Consider the following 14,795-nt stretch of genomic DNA (forward strand, 5'->3'; position numbering starts at 1 on the left):
AGTGAAAACAATCTACCAAGAATGAGTGACTGATTTATTTCATATAACTGGGGGGAATATGAGTGACTGATTTATTTCTTAATATAAATGGGGTGGGAGAGAGATTTATTTATTAATGTAACTGGGGTGAGAGAGACTAAAACAATCATGAATGGGTGGCGGAGATTTCTGTTTCCTGATTGGAGTACCGCCGCACGTGACCCCACGGTGGTGGGCCACTACGCCGCGCTCTAGTCCACAGCGAAACAAAGTCAGTTTTCGAAGGGGGCCTGGCACCAGGCAAGTGGGGATTTCTTTCGGCAGTCACCGGCGTACTCCTGGGCTACGCCACCGACCGCGATTTCAGGGCCATTGTGTGACTCTTTACATATGTGGTCGAAAAAATAAAACTCAGTAACGTTTTAGTGGCTCAGTGTATTTCAGAATACTGCGTGGGTGTGTGTCTGTGTTGCTAAATATTAGCAATTAAAAAAAATACTTGTGAGGTAAAAAAGCGTTGTTGCAATAATGAATACAAAAAGAATTATTTGCATGAAAGGCTGGCCTTTTGTGAGCGAGGTGCAGCCAGTGAATACGGTACATTAAAATTTAATTGTTTATTTGCTCTGCTGGTCCTTTATTCCTGGGGCGGAAGTGCGCTTGCGCTGCACGTATTTCCGTGTTGTGACTTTCGTTGCTTTATTAAAGGTTGAAAAGGGATCGCTGCGTTTGTGTCCGGCAAAAAGAGGAAGAGGCAAACATCAATCCGGAGCTGCATTTCTGCACAATCGCGGTTTCTTTTTCTAAAAGGGTTTTGTACGCGTGTGTTTTTTTTTGTGTGTGTGGTCTAATCTCGATCTGAATTATTCGGACGCTGGGGATCGCAGGAAATTGGGTGGAAAAAAAAAAGGGAACTGGAATGGCAGGATGAGCTGTGCCATGTTCTTACTTGGCTTTTAGCTCTTAACCCTTTCTAGTGCTTGCCAGTGAAAAGCGGCCCCTGGCCAGCGATCACTAAGTCCTGGATGTAGCCGGATTGCTGCTGCGGTCTATTGTGTCAGGTAAGCTCTTTTATTAAAAAAAATTGTGCACAAAACAGCATTGGCGAACCTCGGGACTACGTGTAGATTTCACGCTGATCTTTCTTGTGGATTTGGAAATGCATTTTCGCAGATCTAAAGCACCGATTATGAAAAATAATTCTGTCTTGGAACTTGGTGTTCCTAGAGTCAGTCTTGTTATTTTTTTTAATATAACGTGCAGAACACAGGGTTCACACAGACAATTCCCTCAGGTGGTTGTTGCAGATCTGATCTGGATGTGACCACTGTATTCTTCTTCCACTTCTCTTCATTTTTGTGTCTTTCCTATATGGTCATGACATGCAGGAAATGGTGATTGACATGAAATACACAGATGTACAAGCGAACAAAAACTTAATATTTTAAAATATCAGTAGGGTGTAGCTTTTATGAACTCTTTTGCTTGGAAGAAGCTGTCACTGTGGATAATGTTTCAAATATTTCCATCAAATCACCAGGTAACTGGTCTGTGTTGAAAGTTTGCAAAACAAATAACAATAATGGTGCATCTTTGTGGAGATAGGTGGGCCATTATCTGTCATTAATTCACATTACATAAACTGTGAAACTCTGCTTGATCAAATGACCAAACAGTAACAAAACCAATCGAGCTGTGATTGTTGTGATATTTTTTCTTAAATGTTTAAAAATACATTTTGATCCAATCTTTCCTGTGAACTAAGTATATTCTGTTAATTGTTACCTTATATCTCTGAAATGTAATATTTATCAATAACAGAGAAAGCAAAATTACATCCCCACCCCATTGTGGAAGGGTAGAAGTGGACAGGTGACACATAGTCAACAAAAATGGAGAAAGGCCAGAGACTTAGATGAAGTGAGTAATGAAGGTCATTTTGTCATGGGATTAGACGGAAAGTTTGCGTTTTATAATAGAATAGCTATTATCATGAAGGATTTTTCTCTCTGGAAACATACATACTCAAGGGTGAAATGAACCTATTGGGGGGTACAACTTTATCTACTTTATATAAGAACAAGTGAGCACTCATTGGTCAGGTATAGCATGGTTCAGAGACGATGTAGTACGTCCTAACATTACACCAGTACAGCTCACTCTCAACTCCAGAATAGCAGGTAGTACTACCCTAGCATGCAGTAAGGCCATATTCTCCAGTCCTGTGAGCAAGGTGCCCCATTAATGTCAAATGCAAGGACAATAGATTCTGTGGTATAGGATTTGGTGTGCTAGGAATTGTAGTTGAATCATCAATGTAATTTAATTTATGATCCTTAGCAGTTACAGTTTAAGAGAGCAGATTTGTTGACCATTTTTATATTTTAGGTGCTATACTGGTGCTGGTGGAAGGAACTGTAACAAAAGCATATGTCTCCCAAATTTGATCTTGGATATGGATGGAACATGGAAAGACTTTGGGAAATTGTACTTGATATCTAAAGACAAGTCACAGATTTCCTATAGCCAGTGCATTTTCTAGCAACCCTGGTTCAGCAAATAATGGCCAAGTGAGTAGAAGCACTGCTCAGTAATGAAGTAAGACTTGGATGTGCACTTGAATTACCGTAACCTACAGGGCTACGGACCAAGAGCTGGAAAGTGGGATTAGGCTGGATGGCTCTTTGTTGGCCAGCGCAGACACGATAGGCCGAAATGGCCTCCTTCCGTGATTCTATGATTCAATAACACATATATATCAGAAAGATCTTGGCTTGATTCTGGTCTGTGCTGAAGTTGCTACTGTGAGGCTTGATACGCCTGGGCAATAGAAGGGGAAAATATCAGCCAAGATTCATTCACCTGATCACTATACAATGGCTCCTATTGGAAAGTATTTGGGATTGAACATCAGATGATTGGGCTCAGCTGTGATACCTTACATGTTCGTTAAGCTTTTCAACAATCCCTATTTAGCTCGGGAAATGAAGAATTTCCGCAGGGAAGTGTACTGGGAGAGGTGTCTGAGGGTAGCGTACTTGCAGGCATTATGCGCAGGATTTTTGGATTGATGTACAATATTTTGGTCCGACTGCAACAGTTGTTCTATTACTGGCGGAAACGTGGACGTCTGGCTTAAATGTTAGCTTCTGTGGTGCTGCTCCAACCATACTCTGTTAAAGCAAACTGACAACTTAGCCACATCTCTGAGACTGAAAGAGTGGAGTAGGCCTTCTTTGTCCAATCTGTGGGTATGTACTGTGTCCATGAGTGTAGATGCTCTTTCTTTGCAGTCTGTCAAACAAAGTTACAATATTCTAGCACTAGATGGTGCTGAGAGCAACAAATAAGACTAAACCTTCTTCAGGATCCACTCTCTTCTACTAGCTTTTCCAGCCATCTTTGCTATTTCTGGCCCAGTTGCATAGCCGAGGCCAGAGTTGTTCACGAAGCTCCCAGAATTTAAAATAAATCAAGGGGTCAGGAGGTGTAATAACCAAATCTCTATTCGGTTAATGTATGTGATCAATGTATACATTTATAGTGAACGTGATCAGGCTTGACTTCAAAAATGTTAATAATGTCATTGTTGTGTAATGAATCGGAAAGCTATTTTATGTATTGTGTTTGTCAACAGTTAAAGTTGGACTTTGCTGGTTATCTAGTCTCGGCAGAATACCAAAACAATCTGTAATTGTGCAACTGCCTGTTGAAGAGGTTAGTAGGATAGACGAAAATGGATACTTGCAGAAAGAAATGGTGAGAGATATTTTTGTCCGTACCACATGCTTTTTGGCAGGCTGAACTTTGTGATCTATTTGGATTGTCAGCTATGCAGCTTTTAGAAACATAGAAATTTACAGCGCAGAAGGAGGCAATTTCGGCCCATCGTGTCCACGCCGGCTTGCAGGCCCTCGGTCAGCAGCCCTAAAGGTTACATATAAACCTATGAACAATGACGGAAAGGCAAAGAGCACTCAGCCCAACCAGTCCGCCTCACACAACTGCAACACCCCTTATACTGAGACATTCTACACTGCACCCCAGCTGGAGCCATGTGATCTCCTGGGAGAGGCAAAAACCAGATAAAAACCCAGACCAATTTTGGGAGAAAAAATCTGGGAAAATTCCTCTCCGAACCGTCCAGGCAATTGAAACTAGTCCAGGAGATCACCCTGGCTGTATTCGATTCCCTGCAGTACTTACCATTATATCTGTGCCATCCAACAAAAGGTCATCCAGTCTAACCCAATTACCAGCTCTAGGTCCATAACACTGCAGGTTACTGCACTTTAAGTTCCCATCCAACCATCTCTTAAAAGTGGTGAGGATTTCTGCATCCACCACTCTTCCAGGCAGCGAGTTCCAGATCCCCACAACCCTCTGCATAAAGAAGCCCTCCCTCAAATCCCCTCTAAACCTTCCACCAACCACCTTAAAACTATGCCCCCTCGTAATAGACACTTCCACCAATGGAAATAGGCCCTTACTATCCACTATGTACAGGCCCCTCAATATTTTGTACACCTGAAAGAGGTCTCCTCTCAACCTCCTCTGTTCCAATGAGAACAAACCCAGCCTATCCAATCTGTCCTCATATCTAAGATTCGCCTTCAGTGTGCCAGTGCAGCCTTCGGCCACCTGAGAAAAAGAGAGTTCAAAGACCAGGATCTCAAACCCGGCACCAAACTCATGGTCTACAGAGCAGTAGTGATACCCGCCCTCCTGTGTGCTTCAGAGACATGGACTATGTACATTAGGCATCTAAAAGCATTGGAGAAGTACCACCAATGCTGCCTCCACAAAATCCTGCAAATTCATTGGCAGGATAGGCGTGCCAACATCAGTGTACTTGCTCAGGCCAACATCCCCAGCATCGAAGCATTGACCACGCTCTATAAGCTCCGATGGACATTGTCCGCATGCCCGATGCTGGACTCCCGAAACAAGCACTCTACTCCGAGCTATGTCATGGCAGGCGAGTCCCAGGAGGGCAGAGAAAATGCTTCAAGGACACCCTCAAAGCCTCCTTGAAAAAATGCAACATCCCCACCGATTCTTGGGAATCCCTGGCCCAAGACCGCTCTAAGTGGAGGAGAAGCATCCGAGAAGGCACCGAACACTTCGCTAGGAGCATGCGGAAGCCAAGTACAAACCGCGGAAGGAGTGTACAACAAATCAAGCACCCCAGCCACCCGTCCTCCAATCACCATCTGCCACCATTGACAGAGACTGTAGATCCCGCATTGGTCACATCAGTCACCTTAGAACTCATTTTAGTGTGGAAGCCAGTCATCCTCGACTTCGCGGGACTGCCTAAGTAGACGAAGAATGGGTCAGGAACTATATAAGGAAAGACGAATCTTTGCTGCCCTTCTCCATCAACCAAGCACTGACTTTCTCCATTTTACTTTTTTACTTTAAGGAAGCATCTAATGCTTGATATTCTTATTGATTACCTGAATCACTCATAGAATCATAGAAAAAGTATGACACAGAAGGAGGCATTCGGCCCATCGTGTCCATGCTGATCGAAAAAGAGCTACCCAGCTTAATCCCTCCTTCCAGCACTAGGTCCATAGCCCTGTAGTTTATGGCTCTTCATGTGCACATTCAAGTACCTTTTAAATGCGATGAGGGTCTCTGCTTCTACTACCTGTTCAGGCAGTGAGTTCCAGACTCTCACCACCTTCTGGGTGAAGAAATGGTTCCTTATCTCCCCTCTAATCCTTCTACCAACTACATTAAATCTTTAATTCTATGCCTCGGCTAATAAAGGAAAGCATTCCATATGCCTTTTTAACTACCTTATCGACCTGTCCTGCTACCGTTTAAGGATCTGTGGGCATATACTCCAAGGTCGTCGGTTCCTCCAAACCTCTCAGTATCCTCCCATTTATTGTGTATTCATTTGCCTCGTTGCCCCTCCCCAAATGCATGACCTCACACTTTTCCGGATTGAATTCTATTCGCCACTTTTCTGCCCAACTGACCAGTTCATCGATATCTTCCTGCAGTCTAGAGCTTTCCTCCTCACTGTCAACCACATAACCAATTTTTGTATCATCTGCAAATTTCTTTATCATGCCACCTACATTTAAGTCTAACTCATTAATATATGCTACAAAAAGTAAGGGACCGAGTATTGAGCCCCGTGGAATCTCACTGAAAACAGTCCTCCAGTCAAAAAAACTCCCCTCAACCACTACCCTCTGCTTCCTGCCACTGAGCCAATTTTGGATCTAATTTGCTATTCTCCCTTGGATCCATGGGCTTTTTACTTTTAACTTTCATTCAGATCACATTTACAAGAACACTCAAAAATGTTCTTGTTTTGTTACTGTTGAGTATTATCACTACTTTGATTAACTTGACTTTTAGGTGTTTAATGTGTCAGAGCCAAATACCAGAATGGATTCCAGGACAAAATTATTAACTCTGAGGGCTGGCCAGTAACTATTGGTAAGCAGATTACTGTAATAAAATACAAATAACTTGGGATTAGTAGAGGATTCAAGAGGAATCACTGCAGGAGCTCAAACTGGGGGCGGATGTTTATAATTCTCAAAAATTTAATTGTAGAACATCAAGTAAAGAGAATGTGAACATTTTAATGAACATTTTAACAATGGTGTATCAGTCACATAGGACAGCATACAATAGCGTAACTAGAAAGGAAGGAAGGTATTATGGTGGAATAGAGCGTGCACACAAGTCTGATAAGGTGTTTGTTATTGAGCAACTCTGCAATCAAATGAGGAGAATTAGCTATCACAAGGATTCTTTCACTGGAGGTATCTCATGCCATATCCTTCAGTAGTTTCAGATGATAAACTGTGGAATGACTAAGTAGAGGTCAAATTAATATGACATAACTATTGTTAAACAATTTTGCCCAGGAGCCAATTGTGAAAATCAACAATAGGATTCAAATTCGTTTGACCTTTTTGAAGGAAACCATTTGACACCAGGCAAATTGAAGGCTGTCTGCTGAGATGTTGACAATGATGGCGTGTTTGAGGATTGTGGGGGAAATATAAAGGAATTTGGTTGGTTTATTTACCTCAGTCTGGAGGAGCAACTAATCAAAGATCCATTTGGAGGAGCGAGTGTTTGTACTTTAACTTGCTATGGCCGAGTACATGGACATGTGATTGTAGCTGCATTTCCCCCCCCCCCCCCCTTTTCCCCTACCTGTCAGTTGAATGGCCAACTGACACCAAGTCCTGCTTCTTTTCGCCACCCCTCCCCCCCCGCAACAGTATTGCATGGATCAGCTGCCTGGCCTCTGGGTTGAGGAATGGTGCAAGGAGACCTAAAAGAGGGGAGAAAATAAAATATTTCCCAAATCGTTTGAAACTGTGAACCATCCAGTGAGTATCCATTAACCCCATTTTAAATTTGAATGAACAATTTACAGAAAAAGTGTAAATGTGATGACTTGCTGACTTGCAATTTATGCTTGTTTTGTCCCATTTGATTAAATTATATCTTATTTTTAAACTTATTCAAAAGCTAAAATAAATAAAGCCAATCAGTAATGTATTTAAAATGTAGCTACTTCTGGTGACTCTTTGTTGTGAACTTACTCTGATATCTCCACTTCCTTTAAATGGGTTGTCACCCATGCTTCATGAACCACTGACATAGCCCATTGAATACCTTGGGTTACAAAGCCACCTAGAACAAGCAACATCTCCCAGGAATGGCAGACCATGTCCTTGGAAAATAAGAAATTATTGTGAACATTTTTTGTTTGTGATTGATGTGGTCAGATAACCTGTTGAATATTTTTGGAAATGATTAGCTCCCTATATAAGTTTTTATAGAAGTTATACTGTAGCTTTATAATGTACTGGTCGGACCACATATAGAGTGCTATGGACAATTTTGGTTATTGCTGTAAAAAGGACATAAATGCATTTTAAATGATGCAAAGAAGAGCAACAAGAGAACAGAGTAGAGAAGCTTGACATCTTCAGACTAGAAAAAGGTTATGTATATTAAATGATAGAAATAAGCAGAACCCACCTTAAGTTAAGAGATGCCACTAGGATCAGAGGATTTAAATCTAATGGAAAGTAAATTTAAAACAGATCTTAGAAAAAAGCATGTTCATAATGCAAATGGTTGCATTATGGTGAGTTAAAGCACTGAAGGGATATGCTGGATGCAACAAATGACATTTTCTTGTTTTTGACTTATGTTCTTGCACATACACTATATCTCAGCAGAGCCTAAAGTAAACATTGGGGGCTCGATTTTTCCGACCGGATCAGGAAAGAGGTGGCTGACATCCGGTGTAGATTCCAATCCCGCTGCTTTCTCCATGCCGGTTTCCCCCGTTTAGTCTGTGTTTCCAGTCTACTTTAGCCAACTTTGCCCTTATCCCACTGTAGTCCCCTTTGTTTAAGCATTGTACGCTCGTTTGAGACACTACTTCCTCACCCTCAATCTGTATTACAAATTCAACCATACTGTGATCACTCATTCCGAGAGGATCTTTTACTAGGAGATCGTTTATTATTCATTTATTATTACAGGACCAGATCTAAGATAGCTTGCTCCCTTGTAGGTTCTGTAACATACTGTTCTAAGAAACAATCCCGTATGCATTCTATGAATTCCTCCTCAAGGCTACCCCGTGCGATTTGATTTGACCAATCGATATGTAAAATCCCCCATGATTACTGCCGTTCCTTTTTTACAAGCCTCCATTATTCCCTTGATTATTTGGGGGCCTATAAACTACACCCACCAGTGACTTTTTCCCCTTATTATCTCTAATCTCCACCCACAGTGATTCAACATTTTGTTCATTAGAGCCAATATCGTCTCTCACAACTGCCCTGATATCATCCTTTATTAACAGAGCTACCCCACCTCCTTTCCCTTCTTGTCTATCTTTCCGAATTGTCAGATACCCCTGTATGTTTAATTCCCAGTCTTGGCCACCCTGCAACCACGTTTCTGTAATGGCCACCAAATCATACCCATTTGTAATGATTTGTGCCGTCAACTCATTTACTTTATTTCGCATGCTGCATACGTTTAGGTAAAGTGTTTTAATACTAGTTTTTAAACCATGATTTTTAGTTTTGACCCCTCCTGCCGCCCCTTTATATTCATACATATTGTCCCTTCCTATCACCTTGTGGTTTACACTTACCCCAGTGCTACTCTGCTCTGTTGCCTCCTGCCTTTTGCATTCTTTCTTGGGGTCCTGTTCATCTGAGCTCTCACCCACTCTAACTAGCTCTAACTGGGTTCCGAATACTCCTTGCATTGAGGCACCGAGCTTTCATGCTTGCCTTTTTATTACACTTTGACCCTTTAGAATTTTGCTGTACAGTAGCCCTTTTTGTTTTTTGCCTTGGGTTTCTCTGCCCTCCACTTTTACTCATCTCCTTTCTGTCTTTTGCTTTTGTCTCCATTTTGTTTCCCTCTATCTCCCTGCATTGGTTCCCATCCCCCTGCCATATTAGTTTAACTCCTCTCCAACAGCACTAGCAAACACTCCCCCTAGGACATTGGTTCCGGTCCTGCCCAGGTGCAGACAGTCCGGTTTGTACTGGTCCCACCTCTCCCAGAACTGGTTCCAATGCCCCAGGAATTCGAATCCCTCCCTGCTGCACCACTGCTCAAGCCACGTATTCATCTGAGCTATCCTGCGATTCCTACTCTGACTAGCACGTGGCATCGTAGCAATCCCGAGATTACTACTTTTGTGGTCCTACATTTTAATTTAGCTCCTAGCTCCTTAAATTCGTCTCGTAGGACCTCATCCCTTTTTTTACATATATCGTTGGTATCAATGTGCACCACGACAACTGGCTGTTCACCCTCCCTTTTCAGAATGTCCTGCACCCGCTCTGAGACATCCTTGACTCTTGCACCAGGTAGGCAACATACCATCCTGGAGTCTCGGTTGCGGCCGCAGAAACGCCTATCTGTTCCCCTTACAATTGAATCCCCTATCACTATCGCACAGTGGAGGATTTTTAAGGAGCTCTTTCATAGTGCTCAACAAAAATATATTCCAGTGAAAAAGAAGGGTGGTAAGAGAAGGAATAACCAGCCGTGGATAACCAAGGAAATAAAGGAGAGTATCAAATTAAAAACCAATGCGTATAAGGTGGCCAAGGTTCGTGGGAAACTAGCAGATTGGGAAAATTTTAAACGACAGCAAAGAATGACTAAGAAAGCAATAAAGAAAGGAAAGATAGATTACGAAAGTAAACCTGCGTAAAACATAAAAACAGATAGTAAAAGCTTTTACCGATATATAAAACGGAAAAGAATGACTAAAGTAAATGTTGGTCCCTTAGAAGATGAGAAGGGGGATTTAATAATGGGAAATGTGGAAATAGCTGAGACCTTAAATAATTATTTTGCTTCGGTCATCACAGTGGAAGACACAAAAACCATGCCAAAAATTGCTGGTCATGGGAATGTGGGAAGGGAGGACCTTGAGATAATCACTATCACTCGGGGGGTAGTGCTGGACAGGCTAATGGGACTCAAGGAAGACAAGTCCCCTGGTCCTGATGAAATGCATCCCAGGGTATTAAAAGAGATGGCGGAAGTTATAGCAGATGCCAAAATTCTCTGGACTCTGGGGAGGTACCAGCAGATTGGAAAGCAGCTAATGTAACGCCTCTGTTTAAAAAAGGGGGCAGACAAAAGGCAGGTAACTATAGGCCGGTTAGTTTAATATCTCTGGTGGGGAAAATGCTTGAAGTTATCATTAAGGAAGAAATAGCAGGACATCTAGATAGGAATAGTGCAATGAAGCAGACGCAAAATGGATTCATGAAGGGGAAATCATGTTTAACTAATTTACTGGAATTCTTTGAGGATATAACGAGCATGGTGGATAGAGGTGTACCGATGGATGTGGTATTTAGATTTCCAAAAGGCATTCAATAAGATGCCACACAAAAGGTTACTGCAGAAGATAAAGGTACGCGGAGTCAGAGGAAATGTATTAGCATGGATAGATAATTGGCTAGCTAACAGAAAGCAGAGAGTCGGGATAAATGGGTCCTTTTCGGGCTTGAAATCGGTGCTTAGTGGTGTGCCACAGGGATCGGTGCTGGGACCACAACTGTTTACAATATACATAGATGACCTGGAAGAGGGGACAGAGTGTAGTGTAACAAAATTTGAAAATGACACAAAGATTAGTGGGAAAGCGGGTTGTGTAGAGGACACAGAGAGGCTGCAAAGAGATTTAGATAGGTTAAGCGAATGGGCTAAGGTTTGGCAGATAGAATACAATGTCGGAAAATGTGAGGTCATCCACCTTGGGAAAAAAAACAGTAAAAGGGAATATTATTTGAATGGGGAGAAATTACAACATGCTGCGGTGCAGAGGGACCTCGGGGTCCTTGTGCATGAAACTCTTTTGAGTTCCTTGTGCATGAATCCCAAAAAGTTAGTTTGCAGGTGCAGCAGGTAATCAGGAAGGCGATTGGAATGTTGGCCTTCATTGCGAGAGGGATGGAGTACAAAAGCAGGGAGGTCCTGCTGCAACTGTATAGGGTATTGGTGAGGCCGCACCTGGAGTACTGCGTGCAGTTTTGGTCACCTTTCTTAAGGAAGGATATACTAGCTTTGGAGGGGGTACAGAGACGATTCACTGGGCTGATTCCGGAGATGAGGGGGTTACCTTATGATGATAGATTGAGTAGACTGGGTCTTTACTCGTTGGAGTTCAGAAGGATGAGGGGTGATCTTATCGAAACATTTAAAATAATGAAAGGGATAGACAAGATAGAGGCAGAGAGGTTGTTTCCACTGGTCGGGGAGACTAGAACTAGGGGGCACAGCCTCAAAATACGGGGGAGCCAATTTAAAACCGAGTTGAGAAGGAATTTCTTCTCCCAGAGGGTTGTGAATCTGTGGAATTCTCTGCACAGGGAAGCAGTTGAGGCTAGCTCATTGAATGTATTCAAATCACAGATAGATAGATTTTTAACCAATAAGGGAATTAAGGGTTACCGGGAGCGGGCGGGTAAGTGGAGCTGAGTCCACGGCCAGATCAGCCATGATCTTGTTGAATGGCGGAGCAGGCTCGAGGGGCTAGATGGCCTACTCCTGTTCCTAATTCTTAGGTTCTTGTGTTATGTTCTTATGACTTTCCCCTGATTGGGCTTGTTAAACTCGCCCTGCGAGGTTCGTGGCCAATTAAAAGGAAGCTGGTTTGATGAAGCGTCACATTCATATTGACAGATGTGCTGTCAATGTTCTGCAGCATTGCGGTGCTGCGAACACTGCACAGAGGTGCACGGCTGCACCCAGGCTCTCCCATGGCTTCCTCCATTTGCTTATGGAGGGAGTCACAGCACACAGGGGAGTTCTCTTGCCTTCCAATGGTGGAAGAAACCTCCCCAGGGCACCAGCAGCCTGGTTGCACATTGTACAGGAGGGCACAAGCAGGAGGACCTGCAGTGGTGCAAACCTTTCAATGATCTCAGTAGATCAGGAAACGTTACTGGAAAGCCACACTAAACCTCATCCTGCTGTGCCACTCATCACATTCCCATCAGTCTGCCTTCCCAATCCTACTACTGCCCATTCTTACTCACACCAACTTACCTTGCACCGCCACCCATCCCTCTCTTTCTACATTATCACATCCCCAACTCACTCACCACCCCTCACACTCGCCCTCATCCTTGTGCAATCATACCAACTAACCACACACAAGGGTAGGCACTTGATTCTCTTTGCCAATGTTCATGTCAAGTTTCTATTAATGTGTTGTCAAACATTGACATCTTTATTTTCAACACTTTGAATTGGACATTTGTGTGCTCCTTTGGAAGTGGCTTAGTGAGTTGTTTTGAAAGATGAGATATAACGGTACCCCCTACAATGGTGATGAGTGTGAAAGGAATGACTTGGGCATTGTGGGGATGCTTTATGGTGTTGGTGTGGGGTGGTGCCAACCTGGCGCATCATATGGCAACCAGGGTGTACAGCGTCAAGTGAAGTAAATCTGGCCAAGGTGAGGCCATCCCTGGCCTCCCAGGCAGTAATGTGGTCGGGTGCTGATGCCCTGTGTCCTGTTCAGCATCAAGTGATTGTGGAGAAGGTTGGTGGTGTTGTTGTTGGTGTGCCTGGTAGATGGATAGTGGATAGAGAGTACACTCCAAACATAAAGCTCAAAAGTGTATTCCAAATCCTGAAGGCCCAAGCTACTAACATTGGAAAGTGAAATGGTAGCTTTTATACCACTTTTACAGCTGTCACCTAGTCAAAGCAACGGAGAGTCACTGAAAACCCGACGTACTTACCTGATGTGATCCCCGAGCTACGGGAACCTCGTGAAAAGTTGGAAAAATGGTTAGTAGGTGGTAAAATGCTGTTCAACTACCTTTAAAGACCCTCTTAACTATATCATTTGGCTCACCCGCCGCCGAGTGCCGGGTCTGCAAAGCGTAGGCAGACCCGGCACTTGGGAAACTTACACGGGGGTGGGTATGTTGTGAAAAAACCTGATGTAGAATCATAGAATTTTACAGCTCAGAAGGAGGTCAGTTGGCCCACCTTGCATGTGTTGGCTCTCAAAATGGAGTTGGATAAGTACCAGAAGGAAAAAAACTTGCAGGGCTACAGGGAAAGGGCGGGGTAGTGGGACTAGCTGAAGTGCGCTTGCAGAGTGCTGGCATGGGCTCGAAGGGCCGAATGGCCTTCATCCATGCTCTAACCATCTATGATTCTATGATCTGTGATTCACTTATTCTTATTTCCCTGTACCCATTTAATTAATTGGTTTTTCAAATATTTATCCACTTCACTTTTAAAAGCTATTGTGGATTTTGCTTCCACTACTGTCTGCTACCAGCAGCGCTGCCTCTGCAAGATCCTGCTAATCCACTGGGAGGATAGACGCACCAACATCAGTGTTCTCGCTCAGGCCAACATCCCCAGCATTGAAGCACTGACCACACTCGACCAGCTCCGTTGGGCGGGCCACATCGTCCGACACGAGAATCCCAAAGCAAGCGCTTCACTTGGAACTCCTACACGGCAAGCGAGCCCCAGGTGGGCAGAGGAAACGTTTCAACAACACCCTCAAAGCCTCCCTGATAAAGTGCAACATCCCCATTGGCTCTTGGGAATCCCTGGCCCAAGACCGCCCTAAGTGGAGGAAGAGCATCCGGGAGGGCGCTGCGCACCTCGAGTCTCATCGCCGAGATCATACAGAAACCAAGTGCAGACAGCGGAAGGAGCATGCGGCAAACCAAATTCCCCATTAACCCCTTCCCTCAACCACTGTCTGTCTCACCTGTGACAGAGACTGTAATTCCCATATTGGTCTGTACAGTCACCTGAGAAATCACTTTTAGAGTGGAAGCAAGTCTTCCTCGATTTTGAGGGGCTGCCTATAATGATGATGATGAGAGAGAGAGGGATAGGTGGACCTGCAAGGTAGATTGGTGTGAAAAATGATGTGCAGGAGTAGGCTTGGGAAGACAGAGTGATGAGGATGTGGTGCCAATCACATCAGGATGAGGGTGAGTGTTGCATTGCACTCACCTTTCCTGACCTCGTGAGATCATTGAATCTTTTGCGGCATTGAATCCACATCCTCCTCACCATGGGCCCAATCCTGGCCATGACTTGCATCAATTGTTTTGGAGTAAGTTGTTTTTTCTGGCGTAAGTTTAAAAAATGCCATTTCCTCCCCAAAATTTGCTCCAGAGTAAGTCAGTTAGATACGATTTTTTTTTAGGTCAGTTTTGTTTTCCAAGAGGGGATGTTCCCAGACACTTACGCCAGTTTTGGCCATTTATGCCACTTTGGCC

General features: G+C 43.6%; 1 protein-coding gene across 1 annotated transcript in view; it reads left to right on the forward strand.

Annotated features, from left to right (window-relative positions):
* Positions 1-1,883: 1,883 nt before the first annotated feature.
* c4h5orf24 (chromosome 4 C5orf24 homolog) overlaps positions 1,884-14,795 on the forward strand; it is a 44,898-nt gene continuing 31,986 nt past the window's right edge. The window contains exon 1 of the mRNA XM_070878221.1: positions 1,884-1,899. Within this exon, the coding sequence (XP_070734322.1) occupies positions 1,895-1,899 (5 nt within the window). The 5' untranslated portion in view covers positions 1,884-1,894. The remainder of the gene's footprint in view (positions 1,900-14,795) is intronic.

Source organism: Pristiophorus japonicus, chromosome 4 (assembly GCF_044704955.1).
Source record: "Pristiophorus japonicus isolate sPriJap1 chromosome 4, sPriJap1.hap1, whole genome shotgun sequence".
Taxonomy (NCBI): domain Eukaryota; kingdom Metazoa; phylum Chordata; class Chondrichthyes; family Pristiophoridae; genus Pristiophorus; species Pristiophorus japonicus.